The sequence below is a fragment of the Lathamus discolor genome, chromosome 3 (genome assembly GCF_037157495.1).
Source record: "Lathamus discolor isolate bLatDis1 chromosome 3, bLatDis1.hap1, whole genome shotgun sequence".
NCBI lineage: Eukaryota > Metazoa > Chordata > Aves > Psittaciformes > Psittacidae > Lathamus > Lathamus discolor.
In genome coordinates, this window is record NC_088886.1 from 64,140,661 (window position 1) to 64,160,542 (window position 19,882).

General features: G+C 41.8%; 2 protein-coding genes across 2 annotated transcripts; one reads left to right on the plus strand and one right to left on the minus strand.

Moving 5' to 3' along the window:
• Positions 1 to 51: 51 nt before the first annotated feature.
• SASS6 (SAS-6 centriolar assembly protein) lies at positions 52 to 13,592 on the minus strand. The gene is made up of 17 exons (XM_065669536.1): positions 13,479 to 13,592; positions 11,406 to 11,466; positions 9,695 to 9,774; positions 8,730 to 8,834; positions 7,651 to 7,822; positions 6,654 to 6,731; positions 5,923 to 6,042; positions 5,628 to 5,819; positions 5,227 to 5,421; positions 4,768 to 4,857; positions 4,497 to 4,676; positions 3,875 to 3,956; positions 3,318 to 3,427; positions 2,333 to 2,455; positions 1,939 to 2,027; positions 1,375 to 1,466; positions 52 to 1,282 (listed from the first exon to the last, which is right to left on the minus strand). The coding sequence occupies exons 1-17, from the start codon at positions 13,544 to 13,546 to the stop codon at positions 1,197 to 1,199; spliced, it is 1,923 nt and encodes a 640-aa protein (XP_065525608.1). The 5' UTR covers positions 13,547 to 13,592; the 3' UTR covers positions 52 to 1,196.
• TRMT13 (tRNA methyltransferase 13 homolog) lies at positions 13,568 to 19,877 on the plus strand (the record flags this gene model as incomplete). The annotated part of the gene is made up of 11 exons (XM_065670545.1): positions 13,568 to 13,780; positions 14,150 to 14,196; positions 14,285 to 14,351; positions 14,953 to 15,015; positions 15,154 to 15,223; positions 15,645 to 15,751; positions 16,626 to 16,793; positions 17,097 to 17,169; positions 17,848 to 17,922; positions 18,772 to 19,186; positions 19,498 to 19,877. Coding segments are annotated over 11 exons (1,494 nt in total), but the record flags the coding sequence as incomplete, so codon positions are not given.
• Between the last annotated feature and the right edge of the window lie 5 nt (positions 19,878 to 19,882).

Genomic DNA, 19,882 nt, shown 5'->3' on the forward strand with positions numbered 1-19,882 from the left:
AAGCGCTGTCAGTGCAGTGGGGTTAACGCTCTTAAACAGTTACTAATCAGGTTTTGATAAAAGCCATTTAATAGTTCCATGGAAACCTTCACATGCCAAACCCAGTGACCATCATCCATGAACAAGGTGCTGATTTAGAAACAAATATACACATTTTGCACTGCAAAACAAACCACTGAAATACACAATCCTCTGGATGCACTTAAATAACTAAGGTAAAAGGTCCAAAATATCTTTAACAACAAAAGTATGTAAATAGCCATTAAAAAAAGGTGTTTTGTACGCTTACAAATACTTGCATTCTACAGTAAGAGACAGCACAGAACGAAGCTCTTTCTTATATGATTTGAGCATTTGAAGCCAGGGAGCAGGACAAGCTGAACAGACTCAGTCCCTCTAAACCTGAGTATCTTAAATGCCTGCAGTCTGACAGTGGTAAAGGGTCATTAGTAAGTCAAGTAGCTTTTAGCTGCTTGTAATGATGCTCTCCCTGATTAACTGTTCCCATGCTCACCAGGTATCTTGTATACACAGTGGAACAGAACCCCCAGAGCTCAATAGAAAAGTCAGGGTAACCAAAAGTGAGACCTCTGAATTACAATTTTCTACCATCACTGAATTAACTGTCCATCTTTAATATTAATTCCATTATTTGTAAGTCTGGATGCAATTCAAATAAGCAAGTGTTTTAGATTAAAGCAGTCACCCTAAGTTACGAGCTTGACCATTATTGACAGCACCACTCAGTTCCCAGCACTTTCCATTTGCATCATCCTTTCTCTGAAAGGAGTCAAGAGGAACTGGCACAAGAGACCTGGTCTCTCTCAGGGAATGCCGGTGTGTCCAGCTCTCCTGTTACAAAGCCACACTCGTCAATGCCTATGATACAAAGGTCAGTGCACTCGGGTGGGTTTTAGGAAAACTACAGGCTCATCAAGCGGACACTGCACAACCGCAGGGACCTGACTGCAGCGTTGTTCTCACCAAGGCTGAGGCTGCTTAAAGCTTTTTCTTTCCCTTAGGCTCACATATCCTGAGAAGTCATCGGTGTCAGTCAAGACATCTTTCACAAAGAAGAGATTCAGAGTTATAAAACCATGTCATTTCACACTGATACTTTACTAATACCTTATTACAGCACATCCAAAAATCTCCCCAGGGTTAAGAGAGGACTCCCACTGTCGGAACCCTGTCTGCTATCCAGGAAAATAAGCTGAGGCTGGTGTTACTGCAGCTTTAGGTGACGGTGTGGCTTTTGGTGGCAAGTAGGGTTTCAGATACTCTGTAGAACAGCAGAAACAAGATGCCGGTTATAGAACCAGAACTGTTAACTACATTTCAAATAAATTCTTGTTTTACTATGTCCATACATACCTGAGTTGAGTGTGTTTTGACTAAGCCCTCGTAAAGGAATGCTGTCATCTTTCTTCTTGAAATACTTTGAATCCAGCCCCAAATTGTCACCACTAGAAAGAAAAAGTCCAATTAAAGTTTAACATACATGTTAATGCACTGCTACCTCCAGCAAGCGTGAACAAAGACATACAGAAAAACCTTAACTTCAGGTAGAACGACTGCATTCCTCTGAACTTTTATCATTTAAAGGTTAAGAACAGTCTAGAACTCATCTCTTGACTGACCTATCACCCAGTACCCCTAGACCTGTCACCAGGAGGGACAATGGCTTTCTGTTCCTCAGGACTCCCTCCTGAAAGCATAGCTCTTCAGCTGATGTCCATAAACCATGCCCCGTGACCGGTTCAGGCTGCCTCAACTTAAAATGCCTTAATACGTTGCTGGACAAAGGCAGTACTGAACAAGCTTATTACTGGGAATGTTTTGCTCAGTTCCAGACACACATGGAACACAAATGGCTTTATAAAATAATTTCATAAACAAAAATCCCACAGTCCTAAAAATGCACCCGCCAACGCTTACTTCTCCTTATTCGCCGGACGACTGGTTGCAGTCACTGTCTGCACATCTGAACATCGATTCACTTTAGGAAGCTGGGTGTGAAGCTGGATCTGCAGAAACAAAAGAGTTGCAGGTGAAAGAGAAGCACTCCACCAAGTGTATTCACAGAGAGAACTTTGCAGGGCTCAGTGTTTCTATCCCCCACCTAGCCCTTCTGTGCAGCAAAGCATGGAAGGAGAAGCAACCTAAACCCAAGCATTAGCTATTGCTAATAGTGATACTATTTGAGACAGGGTTTAAGATGCACTGGGATATACAGTAAATACTTAGGCATTTGGAGAAATATCCAGAACATTAAGTTTTGCTATTTTATGCCATCACATTCTGAACCAAACAGAAAAGTCCAAGTGCCTGCCTTCGGTCCTGGAGGTTGAGAACTGATGGTTTTGGTGTGTGCTGATTCTGTAAAGTTCTGGAAGGCATATAGAGGAGAAATGGGATGACTGATTCCTGAGCTGGGAAAGGATGGTCGTTCATGCTGTAAGAGAAACAGAATACATCCATAAAGGAGGAAAGCAATTTCTGAAGTGATTGTTTGCAGATTCAAAATTCCAAACTTAATAACTAACGTGAAGCTAATGCTTGCCTGAGGCTTCCTGGTGGTAGGAAAACCACTTTTTCTTAATGAAAACATGTAACTTTAAACACTCAGAGGAATTGAGCACTCTTAGCTAATAACTATATTCTCATAATAAGCTGTACAATTACACACCCTGTCACTGATCAATACATTAACTGTATCCAGCTGTAACTCAGAGAACTTTTTGCATGAATATGCCCTTTCGCTACCGAGCGAACAGCTCACCCACTGCTGGGTGACAACAGCCTGTGCACATGGGGCCAAGGTGAGAACCAATAAGCTGTGGAATTTAACAAAGATAGTAGGCTCTTACCCCTTATTTTCATGCTTCTCAGTATCACTACTACTAAGAGTACTCAAAGAGTACACTTTCTTTTTCAACCTATGTAAATATAACTGTTGTGAGGTAGGTAACCTCACATCACAAAAATGCCACTTTCTTTTTCTTCCCCTTTCACCTGTGCATCATCTTTTCCAAGGTAATTTTGCATTGTTTGTGTATTCTAATAGACGAGAACTTAGAAAAGTCCCACTGAGGAGAGTCAGGGCATCAAGTAGCACCCAACAGGGTGTTATTCAAAAACAAAAGGCAGAAAAATTTCCCCCCCCAAAACAAAGACCAACCCCCTCCCAGAATCCACCCCACACACACACACTCTAAGGCCCAATGAAGATAAAAGCACATTTTGTTTTTCCCTCTTCTAAGGCCATATATTTAAGGCAACAACTATGTCACTGCCCCGCTCTAGTTGTACCTTACCATGCCATGAGGAGAGATAGCAGTCCTAACACCAGCATGAGCACTTGCAGAAGTCTCCAGCTTCTTTGTCATCTGGATTTCATTCAGCTGTTTGTTTAACCATGTGATTACTGACGAGAGAAGACAAAGGCCAAGCTCACCTCCTGCCTCTTACAAGCTGCTTACAACAGCGAGCAGCCCTTCCGCGAAGAAACAAATGGCAGCTCAGAGTGCTCTTTTCCCTCTTTAAGCTCAAGCAGCACTAGAAGCTCAGGTCTTACAAAAAGCCCTTTGGCTCCAGGTTCCTCCAGCCCTACATGCGTTCCTGTCCCTCCTCCAGCATTAGCCCCACCACACACACTACCCCAAGCACCAAAGGAAGTTGTGGGCGTGCAACAACCCAGAGCTGCGTGTAGAGACCACAGACAGAAGCTTATTTTCCATAAACAACAACAACAACCTCTCTACAAAACAGCAGCACACAGGTGAAGCACTGTAGTTGCTCCCGTTAACTTGCAGTAGCAGATAGATCCCTACATCATTGTTACAGCAGGAGAAAGGAGATTGCACAGACCTACCATTCTCATTTGTTTTCAGTAACTGCTTACTTTCCTCCAGCTTCTGCATGGTGGTTTCCAGCTGCTCCTGCAGCTTGCAAACCTGCAATATTCCCATAAGAATCATAACACCATCAGGTGCTGCTACAAACTGAGTTGTTCGGAAGTTAAGGAAGTCCAAGCCCAGTATTTTACAGGAGTAGGATGATAGCTCTTTCCAGGTAAGCCCTACTTCTAGTTAGGGGCAGCCAGAAACCTTTCTGCTTTTCACCCTTTTGTGGTTAAACGATGCAAAGACTAAGCAGGGGAATACATTTAGTGGAAGGAAAAGTTCATCCTGTTCCTGCCTCCTTCCCCAGCTTCCACACAAATGTGCCTTCTGAAAGATGTCAATTCATCCACTGCACTGCTTTGGACTCTTAACACAATCCAGTTCTGTTCTGTAAGGGTGGATAGCTCTTCCCCAGCAGTTTAAAATGAACAAATTAAAAGCTGATTACACATTTAAATGTGTTAAACTAAAAGGACACATTCTATTCCATGAGAAGATTTAAGACATTATTATTGTAAATAAGTCAAAACCCATCAAACCCAACACCCTACACAGTAACATGTGTATGAGGGAGGGTTAACGCATCAGTACCTCCTGCTCTTTCATTCGAAGAGACTGTCCCACCTCCTGCAGTTCCCTCTGCTCTTTTTGAAGTCTCTCCTCCTTTTCTGCCAGGAGCTTTTCCTGCTGAATTGTTACTGTGTTTTTCAATTTTAATTTGCTCATGAGCGTTTTCAGATCTCCCTGTAACTTCTTGATAATTTCATTGGCCTAGTAAGAAGAAAAATCATTGGATACTCTCAAGATAAACCCCTGAAACCAAAGAAGACATTTCATAAGGATAATGCTTGTTCAAACAAACCTTAAGCAGTTCAGCTGACAGTGACTTAATGGTTGCCTCTAGCTTTTCAATATGACTGTGTTTTTTCTCTGTGCTCTCCTCCAGGATAACCTTTAAGACAACATCGAAAACATTGTTATAAAGATGTGACAGACATTGCTGGTGATTTCAAGGAGCACCTCAGGAATTCTGAGGACTGATCCTTACAAGAAATTCAGTTGTTGCTTTTCAGTCAAATTCACTCATCTTTTTGTTCACAAGAACTAGCACTAACTGTGCTCCAGTACCACAACACTAACACAGTAGCAACCCTTGTGAAACTGAATCCAGTGTACTTTTTATGCTGTAATTTAGAATCTTTAACTCCATCTGAAAGCTTTCTTGCTGTATTCATAAAAACCGCTCAGCTGCTAAGCTATGGAGGCTGCACTTCACATTCAACAGGGCTTTAGAGGAAATGATTTCGAAACTTGAAGGAACCTTTTGTTCTTGTGTCGCATCCAGTACTTCTTTTGTTCTAATAACTAGCTGATCTTTGTCTTTGATCTCTTGTTCCAGAACAGCAACCCGTGTCTGTAGCTGGTTGATGAGTTTCTCTTTTTCATGGCACTCAGCATCCAGAGTAGTGTTTTCCCGACGCAGCGACAGCACCTCCTGCTTTGCTCTTTGACATTCCTAGAATGTTGGGAAGGAATTTGACCTTTAAAGAAAACCTGCAGTACTAATTTAAAGAGATATATCTAAAGAGTAACATCATGTCTGTGTGGAACGCGTATTAGCTGAACAAAATTAATATGCTATATTTTCTATTACATGCATAGACAGGCAGTGTGAATTCTCTAAAACTAGGAAGTTTGGTTATGGGAAATAATAAAGCATACATCTTCTATTCCAGAAAGCTTTGCTTTCAGTTCTCTGACTGTGGAGTCTCCTTTGTATCTCCTTTCTGTTAGATCCTTATTGATGACCTCAAGTTCCGAGAGTCTGTTCTGCAACTGCTGAATACTTTTCTGATGCACATTTTCCAGTTCCTTTTTCTGTTGCTCATGCTGTTGTTGGTACTGAGCTTGCGCCTGTGAGAGGAAAAGAAACCCAGCAGTTATTCAGTGAAGCTGAAAACAAAGGCAAGAAACTTTCACATGTAAGAATATTGTCAAGTCTTCTCTGTTGCCATACCTGGAGAGCTCTCTCCTTTTCATTTGTCAGCTCCTGGGTGTGTTTGTTTGTTAGAGCTGTAGTATGTGATGTCCACTCATGTTTCAGTTTGTCAAGCTCCCGGTTTCTCTCTGACAAGCTCTGTTGAAGTTTGACAATGCAAATAGAGTTTTACACATCTACGCACTTCAGTTAATACTGAATGATTCATTACCATTACTTCTTAAAAAGAGAGACATGGAATTCTTAAGAAAATTCTAGATTTCAGCACCAGATGTGAAAATATCTTTAAACAGGATATCTCAACAGAATTCAAACATCATTCTGTAAGCAGGAAAGTAAGGCACTGAGAAGCTAAAGAGCACCTTTCCGACACTGTGGATAGAAGAATCTTCATTTCCAACTGAATTTTCTTCCAACCACTATTTAGGAGTGAAAATAAGTATCTGATGATGTTCCCTACCCTTATAACACAAAGTGCTCTAGCATAGTACATAACGTGTATGTGCATACACAGACAGACCTCTGCTCCAAATGAAGTGAAATCCTGGTTTGGTACTCTAAGAAATACATCTTATTCTCCACTTGCACCCTTTGCTTGTTCTGCTCCAGCAGACTGACATTCTTCTTTTCACTCACCCAAAGTCAATTACTGTGGCTAGGTAACGGCTAACCAACCAGCCCACAAGAAGGTACATTTTCTACAGATTAAAACAAAGTGCAAACAAAGGGAAGGTAAAGCTGTATGTTACCTGTTGAGTGTAGCTCAGCTGTCTGGTAAGATCCTCTTCGGTTTTTCTAAGCTTTTCTTCCAACATCAGTTTGTCTTCCTGTGTACAAAGTGACATTAAGTCAAAACCTTAGCTCCCAAAATACAAGTAGTATTTAGCTTCCATTTCATCAGCAGACCCTGCCTAAGCAATAAATACCCGTTATATTTGTGGAAAAATCATCTTATTAAATAAACTTCACATTCAAGAAGATACTAAAATAAATTTAAAAGGCATTAGGTACAAGTTAAAACCCCAAATAAACTCTTACCTATTTTCTATAAGGGAATAGTATCTTATCATAAAGTCTTGCTTACAAATGAGCTGCATGAACAACAGATCTACTGAACTGATCTACTGTAAATGTATGGTTTGAAATGGCTTATTATATGGCTATAAATGTGACAGCCCAGTAAGGGAGACAATGACAGGCTATGAAACCGAACAGACAACAGTCAAACTATGAGAGCATTAACTTCTCTTTCAATAAAACCTAGCAAGCTACAACTGCTAGCAAGCGCACCAACGTCACAATTTTAGTTTGCTATTTATAGCTCCTAGCCCTTTGAAGTCCATGAAGCCTCAGAATTACACACACTGGCATGCTTTCCTAAAGCAACTGCACAACAAAGAGCATGAAAGTTTACAGGGTTTTATTTTTGCTGTTGCTCTGGCAATGAGCACAACACTGTGAAGCTGAGACACTGGAGCATTCACCAGCTGCACTCTCCATGCACTGCATGTGTAAAATACCTGACTTCCTGCCAGCCTGGCTAAATGTACACGTAGCATTTTCCTTGCTAAAGTGACAGTAACAATTTAGATTTAGAACATGCACCCAAACAACAATGACATATATGAGCTAAAGTAAAACAATAAACCAGAACATGCAATTTGATAAACACTTCTGAAGTATTAAGACTGACAAAAATGCTCAGGTACACAGAGCAGTGACAGCTATGTCAATTTTTCATTTTACCTTGAGGCATTTTAAACAGCTGGCTAAAAACTTCTTTATTTCTGCATCATTTCCTGGTAGGAATTTGAGAGAGAGGTGGGTAAGGTGTTTAAAAGGGTTTGTCTCCACTACATTTAAAGAGACAGGTGTGTGATCTAGAACAGATGCTGAAGACACTAACTGCAGCAAAAACCTAGGGAAAAGAGAAATAACCAGGTGTTTAGCACATTTCTTTTCCTGACGCTACCTTCATAGACCCTACAAACTATTTTCAAATAAAATACATTTTCATATGTACAAGAAAAGACTGTCCAGCTTTTGTTCGAACTATGAAATGCGATCCCTATGTTGTAGTTAATACTACAAATAAGTAGCAACTAAAATGCTTGCAACTTGGAATAAGAAATGAACAAAACTAATCAGTCTATTTGTACAATTTTCAGAACCATGTCTTAGGAGTCCAAAACCAAGTAAGGCCTTTGTAACCAAACTGAAGAGGAAAGCAGACTCCTGACTTTCAGGTATCCTACAGCCTAGGAAAATTCTTAGCCCACATTATATACTTTAGGAGATGGCCTGACTACTACAGTGGAGCTGTGTGCTCTGCACAAGGCCTCCCTTGATACCCACACAAACAAAAACATGGGAAAAGGCTGCTACAAGGAGAGTGGAGCTCAGGTTGTTCCCCTCACACTTTAATATCTGAACACTGAAATGAAAGACAGACAGAAAACCATCCTTGCCAGAACGGCTTATAACTTTGCCTTCTCCTGTGAAACACAATTCCATGAAATTCGGAGCAGCTCTCTAGCACTAAGGCATTAAAAGAAAAGGAGCAGTGCTGCACCCTTGCCCATCTGCCAGCTTGGGAGGCTTGCCAGCTCCAGCTCAGGTGGGGAGACTATCACTGGATATCAATCCCACTGCTCTGTCCTCTCAAGACCTAAGTTTTGTCAGTAACTACCACCAACTGATGCTCAGACACATCCAGAGAAGGTTCTCTCTTGTTTTCCCAACCCTTCTCCAGCAGATCAGCTGACAAGTATTTTAATAACTCCCCACGTACACACAGAGTAACATGGCACTCACTCATGACCTACCTTGGGATATCTTTATTCTGTTCCTGAATGCATTGCTGAAGCAGATCGATAAATTTTTGTGGGAAAGCAGAGAAGTCCACCAGGAGACCCTGCTGGGACTTTAAACTGTAGAAACAGGGTGAGGGGAAAAAATTAACAATATATAGGAGTGTAATTCATTTCCTAGAAAATACTTTGTTTATACCAGTGGAAAGAACTAATTCTGATCATGCCAATTAAAGTTCATCAGCAAATTATTTTCAATCCTGAATGCAAAGAAATATAATCACATCTTCAACAGTAATCAACAGAGGACATTTTTGTCTTCGAGACTTCAAATAAGTTATTGTGGCACAACTAATGTAATCCTTTGAGTAGATGTCTTCCTTACAGCACAGAGTAGATAGGGGCATACGAAAGAAGCAAAGAACAATGAGGGGAGACTCAACCTTTATCAAGACTTTATCCAAACAACAAAGCAGAAAACTGAACTGTTCATGTCAGGTGCCCAAATCTGATGGCCAAATTCTGAGCAAGTGAAGCAAACTTAGACTCAGCAATGCAGTTAACATGCAAGAAACCCAGAAGATACAGGCTCAGGTCTGAGAGTCCCTGTCCAGGCAGACTTTCCTCTTGCAAGTATTGCCTGGAATACTTCACATGCATTCAACAGTCTATGTGAAGTAGTTACAATAAACGGAAGATGGAAGCAGGAATATGAACTGTGGCACTGTAGCTATGCAGGGAAGTTAACATCAGGATTCTGTCACTCATCTGGATAAACCTGAGCCAAATCACTTTCCTGTATGTGGCTGTTTCACTGAGTGGCCAGGGAGAACAATATCACCAAAATACTGACAAAATTTCACAAGAGAAAAATGCCAAAACCAAAATTCTATGATACCATTCTAAGCTAAAAAATATTCCTTCATTCTTGTTTGTCATTTGAAAATGATTCATGTAAAAGACATGACAATATCACTCACCTTTGAAAATCTTCCTCAGATATGACAAGGTTATAAAGGAAAAAAGGATCGGTATCATCAGTCAATCGAACAGCTAAATCCTGAAGACAGACATTTAAATATGATTTAAGAAGCCATAAACCACCCTGTAGGATTGTTTAAACATTGTAAACCAATACTGCAAACAATATTCAATGTTTTTACTGTTTAACCACACATTAAGATAGAACTGTGGCAACTCATTCGAAGGTGGAAAACATTAACATTTAACACAACTGCAAATGTTACAGTGGGAAAAACTGAGAAAACTGCCTCACAAAAATAAACCAAGTAAAAAACTTCAACTTTGAGCAGCTTTGAGGCTTCAAAGTTCTATGTGTCTTCAGCATTTTTCAGAAAGAATACTATGTGCTATTTTTCCTCATCATGAAACAGCACTGGCAGCACTGTAATAGATCACAAACACATCATTCCCATAATTGGAAGGTTTCCATAGCATACTGCTCCTAAAAGTTTAAGAAACAACCTTCTGAAGAGTTTATGTGTTTGAGTAAGCCCCTATGGAAAACTGTAGCACTATACTGCTTAGACTTAAAAGCAAACTCATGTTTGCTGGAGGTGTACACAGTGCTTTGGAAAAGCTGTCTGCTTGATAAACCTTAGTCTTTTACTACAAGGCTGGGCTTATGCTAAACACCTGCTACCTCAGGCCCAGGCTCTCTGTAACGAGGCTCAAACCTGTGTGAAGAATGTAATATTTCCCAGGCAAGGAAAGAAACTAAGTAGAAACCTCCTCCAATGTGACTGAAGTGTGACCACAACACACTTAACACAAACAGATCCAAAACCAGTTTCAGTGATTCAGATGCCAGCAACACTAACAAAACTCTTAATTGGAGGTGGATTTATATGTGCAAGCAGCTTATGTTAAAACTAATGCCAGCCGACTCCAGCCTGACACAGGCTGCACCTTGGAACACAGTCCTTAGCTAAACTGCTTCTTCGCACCTAATATTATCACTGGCACGATTAGCAGAATCTTATAAAACAACTGCTGTGCTTCTTTACAAACAAATCTTTACTCAGTAACACTAAAACTAATGACATCTTAACATCACAGTAGGTGGATGTACAGATTAAGTGAAAAATTAGCCATAAACAAAAAAAGATTTTTATATATATATAATATATATATATAAAGGATATAACCTCCAATAGTAATCTCATTGCTATTTTTCCTGAGAAAGAAGACTTTATTTTACTGCAAATTTTGTACATCCTTCCTACCTCCATTGGAGGAATTCCAAACATTCAAAGACTACCACTTATCAATAAAACACAAAATGTTATATCCATCCAGAAGCTGGCATTCTGGCGAGTTAAGACGAGATTTTTGCAAAGACAACTGCTGCTCCACATTCCTCAGTGTTCAGTACATTTACAGCAAGACTGCTCTCAAGCTTTCACTGTGGTTCCTCTGAGGGTCTCCGAATACTTTTAATTTCCAAGTTTACTACAACCCATGAGCTGCCAGACTGAGAGGGCCAAAAGCCTAGAAAACACCTACCATACCAAATCAACTAAATTACTCTAGAAATTACACCTAAAATGAAATAAGGGCAAGTGACAAACATACTAATATTCTGCTTTTCCTGTGCCCATTTGTCCTCTTACACAATAAAATTGAGATTAATACCTAGTAAATGACACAAATATAACTAAATTCACAAACCTTTTTATGAACAGGATTAGAAATTGACAGAAGTTCAATATTCACCCGAACATTTAATCTCCTGTGTACAAAAAGAAGATAAAGCTTAGTAACAAATAAAGAAAACAATATCCAAATACCATGTGTTCAGAGCTATATTACAGGAATCAGACAACATTTCAAAACCAAAAACTTCAGCAGGAATATCACAAAAGTGTCCACTGGTGACTACTACTAAGATACCTGAAAGCCCCACAGTTTCAGTAATCATTACAGCTCCTCAGTCAGCTCAGGCTTTTTACTGCTTGTTGTCCACCAACTTTAAATAGCAAGGTTTAAAACTTTGTCCAGAAGCTGGAACCTTTGCAAAAGTCTGAAATTTGTTAACAACTGCTGAAACTTTAGATAATCATTTGTACTGTGCTACCTTGTCTTCATTTACTTCTTGCTGAGCAATCCATCTGATAAGTTACTTACATTACAGAATACACCCACAGACATCAGCCTTCCTGTGCTCCTAACAGGGGAGAGCCAGATCAGCCCTAACACCTGCACACACAGTCTAATCCAGACAGGACCTATGTTACTGAAATTCACTGCATGCTAAATAGACACTTCACCCCACTTGCAGCACTGTGTGCAGTCCTGGTGTCCTCAACATAAAAGGGACATGGAGCTGCCAGAGCAAGTCCAGAGGAAGCTATGAGGATGAGCAGGGGCTGGAGCAGCTCCCGTATGGAGACAGGCTGAGAACACTGGGGCTGCTCAGCCTGGAGAAGAGAAGCTGCGTGGAGACCTCAGAGCAGCTTCCAGTGTCTGAAGGGGGCTACAGGGATGCTGGAGAGGGACTCTTCATCAGGGACTGTAGCGATAGCACAAGGGGTGATGGGTTCACACTGAAACAGGGGAAGTTCAGGTGAGATCTAAGGCAGAAGCTCTTCCCTGTGAGGGTGCTGAGGTGCGGGCACAGGGTGCCCAGAGAAGCTGTGGCTGCCCCATCCCTGGCAGTGTTCAAGGCCAGGTTGGACACAGGGGCTTGGAGCAACCTGCTCTAGTGTGAGGTGTCCCGGCCCGTGGCACGGGGTTGGAACTGGATGAGCTTTAAGGTCCCTTCCAAACCAGTCCGGGATTCTAGGGTTCCTCTGCTTTCCCAGCCCCCACTGCTGAGCCACGCACACAGGTGCAGCCACATCAACTGATCTCTCAGCACAACCGGGTCGGGACAGACGTGTAGGCTCCCCGGGGCAGTACTGAGGGAGCTGAAACGCTGCCGGAGGCCGCGGTGAGGAAGGCTGCAGGCTGCGCGGAGGGGGCGGCGCCCTGCCCGCGGGGCAACCGCTGCGGCCTGGGAGACGCGCAAACACCGGGAGGGCCCGGGGAGGGAGTCAGCAGGGCTGGAGAAGCCCTTTAGGCTCATCTACTCCAACCATTCCCAGCTCTGCCAAGGCCACCACTGACCCATGGCACTGAGGCCTCGTCTCCACGGTGTGTGCACACTTGCAGGGACGGTGACTCCAGCCCTGCCCTGGGCAGCCTGTTCCAATGCCTGAGCACCCTCTGGGGAAGGAATTGTTCCTCAGCTCCATCCAAACCTCCCCTGGTGCAGCTTGAGCCCGTTTCCTCTTGCCCCATCCCTTGCTCCTTGGGAGCAGAGCCCAGCCCCTCCTGGCTCCAACCTCCTGTCAGGCAGCTGTAGAGAACGTTAATGCACCTATTTCGAGGCAGAAACCCCGGTCCCCGCGTCGCCTGCAAGGGGGGGGGGCCTCTTGTTTCTGCACAGCCCCTGTGTGTTTCCTCCCCACCACGGCCCCCTCACTCCCCTCTCCCCAGGTAAGACACCACAGCAGCCGCCCCAGCTCTCACTGACTACCTCCAGCCTCGCCGGGACCAAGTCCCCATTAGCAGCCCCAAAGCAAGAAGAACGCAGGCAGCCACCGAGCTCACCGCGCGCAAGACGCTGCCTCTCACCCCTCAGCTGTTAGGGCACAGTAGAGAGAAAAGGGAGGAGGACAAAGCCTGCCGCTCCGCAAGCCCTTCTCCTACGGGCTGCAGTAAACCTTTCGCGCAGCGGTGAGACCACCAAGCCTGCCTCACCTCTCCTCGCAGCCCGGGCACCGCACTTGCACACACACCGGCCGGTTGAACAGCCTCTCCGCCGCCATCTTGCACTCCAAGCTTCGCGCGCAGCTCCCGCGGAGGAGGAGCCTCAACATGGAGGGGAGGCGGTGGCCGCGGGGGGCGCTGGGACGGCAATGGCGGCGGCGGCGGAGCCGGAGCTGGGCCGGAGTTGCCCGTTGCCGGGGCGATGTGCCTTCTTTGTGGCGAGGAAGAAGCGGTTCTGCAAGATGATCCCGGCTCCCGGGAGGCGGTTTTGCGGGGAGCACGGGCAGCAGGAGGTACGGCGCTGTGCCCCGGCTCCCGCTGGGGAGGGTCGGCTCCTGGCGTGAGGGGAGCCCCGGGCTCTCCGAGAGGAGCCGGGGCAAGCGGGAGCCCCGGTGGCACTGTGAAGGCTGGGGTGGCGTGTCCCCGCAGCGCGGGCAGCAGAGGCAGCACCTGGGCGGGCTGGGGCCGTCACTCGGCCCGGCAGTAGCGCTGCAGGTTATTCTGTTAGGATCCATTCACGTTGCATTCTTGTGCCGGTGTCTCTATCGCGGTTCATCTCCCTGTCCACGAATGGATGCTTTATGAACCTCGGGTGCTTTTCTGGAACAGGAATATTGAATGCATGCTGAAGGGGCGTCTAAAAACCTTTCTTTTGTTACTAGGAGGAAAATGGCAGAAAAAGGATTCCATGTCCTCTTGATCCAAAACAGTAAGTAAAATAAATGCTTTTTCTATTCTTTGCCACAGTTCACATGATAAGTGCTATTACTTAATTTTTTTTTCCGTTTGGATTTTAGCACAGTATATGAAGACCAACTACAAAAGCATTTAAAGAAATGTAATTCAAGAGAGAAGCCAAAGCCAGTAAGTGCAGTGTAACTATAGCACTACTTCCTCTCCACTGAAGACCCCAAACATTACAGCTTTGCAGAGAACTGCTTGTGCTGGCAGTAGCTGTGAACTGGAGGACAGCAGTCGTAGCAAGCACTGCAGTCAGGGCAGCGCAGAACCTGAGTAACTACTTGCTGGAATGGAATTCACATCCTCCACATGCCCTGTCGCTGTTCAGTTCTTTTAGTTCCAGAGGAAAATGCTGAATTAATGTTTCCCTAATGTTCGCTTGGTGAGAGATTCCTCAGAGAGAGATGGCTTCTTTATTGTCTGCCTTTCTGCCTTACCAGTATTGTACCTTTGGCATCACCTGAGAAGTCTTACAAGGGTCTTTGGGATCAGTCTAGTAAGCACTGACAGCTTAACACTTTTCACTGTGTTCAATCTTGTTAAAACATGTCGGAACAGTCATTTCTGCTCGTATTCGGGGCAGACTATAGGGGAAAAAATACTTGGAATATCTTCTTTTGCAGTGCATTCCTCTTGCTATGTACCTTATGATAAGAAACACTGAAGAGCTTAGCTTTTTGCTTCCTGGTAATTAACATAATTGGATTTCCTTTTCTTTTTAAAGGTCTATTTTGTTCAGGATATTAATGCAGGTTTAAAAGATGTAGCAGAAATACCAGAAAAACAGGTGAGTACATTTATTTGTTCTAAAGGTCAGCCCCTACAAAACGTGTTGAAATTTGTGATATGTCTCCAGAGCTAGCAAAAATAAAAAGGTCTTGTATTTGTGGGTGATGCTTTCTTTTCTTTTTTTCTCCTTAAAAAGGTACCTCTCTCTTCTCTATCCAAAGAAGAGCTGGAGAACTTGATAATTAAGTTGAAAAAAGCGAGTAATGGTGAGCTTCCTTAATTCTAAAAATGTTTTACCTTTAATTGATTAAATATTTCATTATTAGATTTGTTGTTGGATATCTATGAAAACGTGAGATACTTGGCATTAAACACGTGAAGTCATTATCATCAAGGCACAGACAGTCCTCCCATAGCTAAATTTTACTCAGAAGAATAAACTACATTGAGAGAATGCTAAAACACTGATCTTTTGTTAGATAGCCAATTTCCCTTCCTTTCATGTTTTTTTGTTTCCCATCAAATACAGGTAACAACACAACTCTAATAAACGTACATGATAGATTTGTGCTCCCAACAGACTATTTGGTTAGTGCTACAGGTTGAACTCATATCTGAATATGTCACAAAACCAGAAACTCTTGGAAGCTGGAAGCCGTTACCTAAAAGCTTTGCATTTGCATGCAGGCCTGGAATTTCACCTTAAGGAACAAATACTGTCCCACCAGGCTTTACAAGAAGCCTTAAATGACCCAAAGAATGGGGAATCTGCTTTCAAACACTTGAAACAACAGGTATGGACACTGCTTTACTGATAGCTATAGATATTTTTAAACACATGGAATTCTGCTGCTGTAAATTTGAGTGACTGCATTCATAATGCTGGTCACTCCACATAGAGGAAATCTGGTATACTGTATAACTGTGTTCTTCAAATGATAGCATATATATATAACCTTGGAATGGCTGCTTTGTTATATGTTAGTAACAAGTTCATTGGGATACTGAGATGATAAATTGTGTGATGATGTTCAGAATTTTTACTTATACTTATTTTACATTAGCTCAATAAATCTGAGCTCCAAAAAGGAAAACGTTGTGTTTGCTAAGAAGTTTGTAAGAGTTGGTGAACCTGAGTTTAGCTTCTGCATTTTTATGTATATTGAACAGCAGGAGTGTTAAGGGAGATGGATTGCATACTGCAGCAAAACAGAAAGATTAGGAAAGAAGAAAGTTACAAGTGAGAAATGTCCATTTCCCATACTTCCTTCCCACTCTCTACTTTCCTATATATATCAAAATGCATAACTGCAGCAGAGAGAGTTCTGTGAGCACAGAAGCTTCCCAGAAAATCCAGTCCAGTGCCCGTATTTTGGATGGCTACTTCGAGAATCAGCAGAGAAAAATATTATGATGTGTACCTCATCCTGAAAATCCATCCATCTGGATGGGATTCTGTGAGCAGTGGAAGAAGGGCAGAGAGATGCTGATTACCCAGAAATTGTAATACCTTTCCTCTGTACACAAGATCTTTCCCCTAATCCCTCATGGAAAGGAAGACCTGAAAAAGTCTCCTGCAGTTTGATGAAGTAATCATTTTCTACCAGGCATTACAATATTCACTGTGTGTGTTTGCTTGGTTCATAAATAATCTTTTGATGTTTGTAGGCTTCTATTTTAGGTAACATGGAAAAATTACATTTACTTGGTCCAGGAAGATGTTTTATTGAGTTTGGAGCTGGGCGAGGAAAGCTCTCCCATTGGGTTGATGTTGCCTTGCAGAATGTTGAAAATGTTCAGTTTTTGCTTGTGGAAAGGGCAACTACACGATTTAAGGTAAGAGAAGATTGTCACATTAGCAGGGTATCATTTTTAAACTGTTTTCATTGAAGCTGTCAGTATTTGCTTTTTAGCTTCAAAACCAACATAAAGTCTTTACATTGAAAAAGCTTTGGAAGTGTGATTGCCTACATTCCATACATTGCCAAAAGCAGATGTATTAGGAAGAAAAGTGGGTGTATAATGTTGGAAGTGTGCAGATGTTGACTTGCCAGAAAAAGAGTCTGGCATCAACAGCTAGAGGCAAATGATAATAACTAGTGGCCAGCCCTACTGAACAATCTTGTTCTGTTTACACAGGTGGATGGAAAACATCAAAGGAGAGATTCTATATTTGAAAGGCTTCAAGTTGATATTCAGCATTTATGTTTAAGTAAGTTCCTTCTTGGCTTGTGTAATTCTGAAGTGGTCTTAGTTTTACATTTTGAATACTGGAGGTCAAGTCAGTTTGTACATAGTGTGCTTAAATGGACTTGGTTTTGAAGATTATTCTCAGTGATGGCTTGGAGACAGGTTAATGCTGTGTGCATAGATACTTATATGCACGTCTATTTCTTTAAATGGTGATTTAAAATGTTTTGCTTTTTATACACTTACAGGCCATCATTATAGGTGAGAAATAAACAAAATGAAGCTTGTTTTGAGCTTGCAGGACTAAATTATTTGTGTTAGGTTGCAGAATAAAGTACTGCCATCATTGAGGTGCTGTGCATCCCAATGGCATAGACTTTATGGGGTCCTCTGTCATCAGGAGATCATTAGTGTCATTTACATTTCATAAGCAGTAGAAAGGCTAAAATGGCTAAATGTGCTTCTCAGCTACAGCATCTAAGTCTCTTAGTTTGTTTTAGAAAACGAAACTTGCCTTTGGATAGCTTGTAACTATATGTACAGACCACTGTATTTTTAGTAGTGGTAAACATCTGTTTCTTTAGGGTACTGAAAATATTTTATCCAGAAAAAAACACTGTCCTAATTACAATAATAGAAGTCCTGTGATTGTTGCGAATTTTGTGTATTTTCTTGTTTGTTTTTTTTTTTTCCGCTCCAGATAAGGTACCTATTTTGGAGAAGAAAAAACTCCCAGTGGTAGGAATTGGGAAGCATTTGTGTGGTGCTGCAACAGGTATGAATTCTCTATGTGTTACCTGCACAAAGTTAGGATACAGATCTTACAGTGTGAATGGACTGAGCTTCCAAACTGCCCTTTTAACCTTTTCTTGCCCTCTAACCCTTTTCTGGTGAATGTAACAATAGCATTCTAAATATATACTGACTTCAGTGGAATAGTAAATTGATAACAGATGCAAGGCTACTTTACAAACAAGTAAAACCTGCCTTGTTTTTTATAGAGCAGAACAAAGAACAGTGAGTTGTGACATGGGTCATACATTTTTGAAAGTATCTTTGTTAACACTGTTGCCTCTACTCTGAAATGTCTTTCTTTCTAAATCTGTATTGCCTGTCTCAGTGTGGATCCCGAGCAAACATATGAGAAGACTGTGTTTCTGTCCTGATAATTTTAAACTAATACACTGTTTCTACTGTTTTATGTCTACTAAGTAGAGAAAAACATCATAGATATGACAGCTACATAGGTACTGTTACAAAGATGACACAGTCAGGCATTTAAGAAGTACCTGTACATATTAAATAGGTTGTGTCCTAGATAGCAGACTTTTAGAGCAAATAATTGCATATTTTACAGGAGATCCTCCCACAATACGCCACTTTGTTAACCGAAATAATTTAAATCCACATGCGTAGCACAAATATTCAAGACAAAAGACCCTTAGTAACTCCAGAGGTATCATGGTATTAATTTAGCATTTAGGGTTTTCATATTTTCAGAGGATGCTTGTAATTTTTGTTCTCTATGGTAAGTACATTCTCAACCAGGATGCAGGCTGTATAAATAATGTCATGGCATTCATTGCTTCTTTTTTTTTGGGGGGGTATATCTGTTTTTTCCCAGATCTTGCTTTGAGATGCTTGGTTGAAAGTTATACAACTTGCTGTGATGCAGAAAATGAAGAGCCTGCACCAAAACGCTCCAGAACTGATCGAACAGAGGTGGCTTCCAACAATTCTGCTGATAATGAAAGTAGTGAAGCTGACTGTAAGCCTGTAGCTGGAATTGTTATTGCTCTGTGTTGCCATCACAAGTGTGACTGGACACATTATGTAGGCAGAGAGTTCTTTAAATCAGTAGGACTTGGACCAGTAGAATTTCACTATTTTCAGAGAATGAGTAGCTGGGCCACCTGTGGCATGCGAGAAACCACAAAGCAAGCCTCTGAAAGTGAAGAAAGTGAAGAGCAAACTAATGACGCAGAAGAACACGAGCAAACATTCAGCAAGATAGAGAGTGGTCCTGATACTTTACACGGGTATGGAAATCATTTTCTAGCAAGTTGACTCCTGCAGAAAATGAGCATTGTGTGTAGTGATACATGAAACCCTTTGGGGTCCTCAAAATGCCTCATTTTACAGAAACTTTTTAATTGATAGAAATATTCTACTTTAAAAATATCATTTTCATGGACATACTTTTCAAAATCTTTCAAGTCACTCTTGCCTGAACTGAACTGAACTTCTGGTGATTTAAATAGCTTTTTCTAAGCTTACCTATTGATGTTAGTTAACAACACTATTGTTCTGACACCCATTATTGTTCTTTTCCTCCTTTTTATGAAACCAGGATACTTACAGTTGAAGAACGAAAGGAGATAGGCTGCCTTTGTAAACGGCTTATTGATCATGGACGGATTGAGTATTTACAACAACGAGGATACAAGGCTGTGCTACAGTATTACATAGAGTCGGAGGTGTCCTTGGAGAATGTCCTGTTGACAGCTGTCCCAAGTCCATCTTTGATACCAGAGCCAACTACATGACAGAACATAGGTTACTTACCTGGTTTTTACAAAGCTAATTCATTGCTTAAAAAAAAAAAAGAGAAAAGTTTTAATCTTTCCTGTACAAGGAAAAGGTCTTTTATTTCCCAGTGTGAGTGGGAATTCCAGATATGCAAACCAGTACTCATCTGTGGAAAAATAAAATCCCTAGGAATATTTGAAACCTGT

Bases quoted from the DNA above. Each gene is read 5' to 3' on its own strand.
- SASS6 (XM_065669536.1), bottom strand. From the start codon at position 13,546: ATGGCGGCGGAGAGGCTGTTCAACCGGCCGGTGTGTGTGCAAGTGCGG. The intron at 9,775-11,405 runs GTTTGTGAATTT...GTCTGTCTTCAG, and splicing joins CTAATCCTGTTCATAAAAAG to GATTTAGCTGTTCGATTGAC. The intron at 6,732-7,650 runs GTAAAATGAAAA...CTTTGTACACAG, and splicing joins GCTGTTTAAAATGCCTCAAG to GAAGACAAACTGATGTTGGA.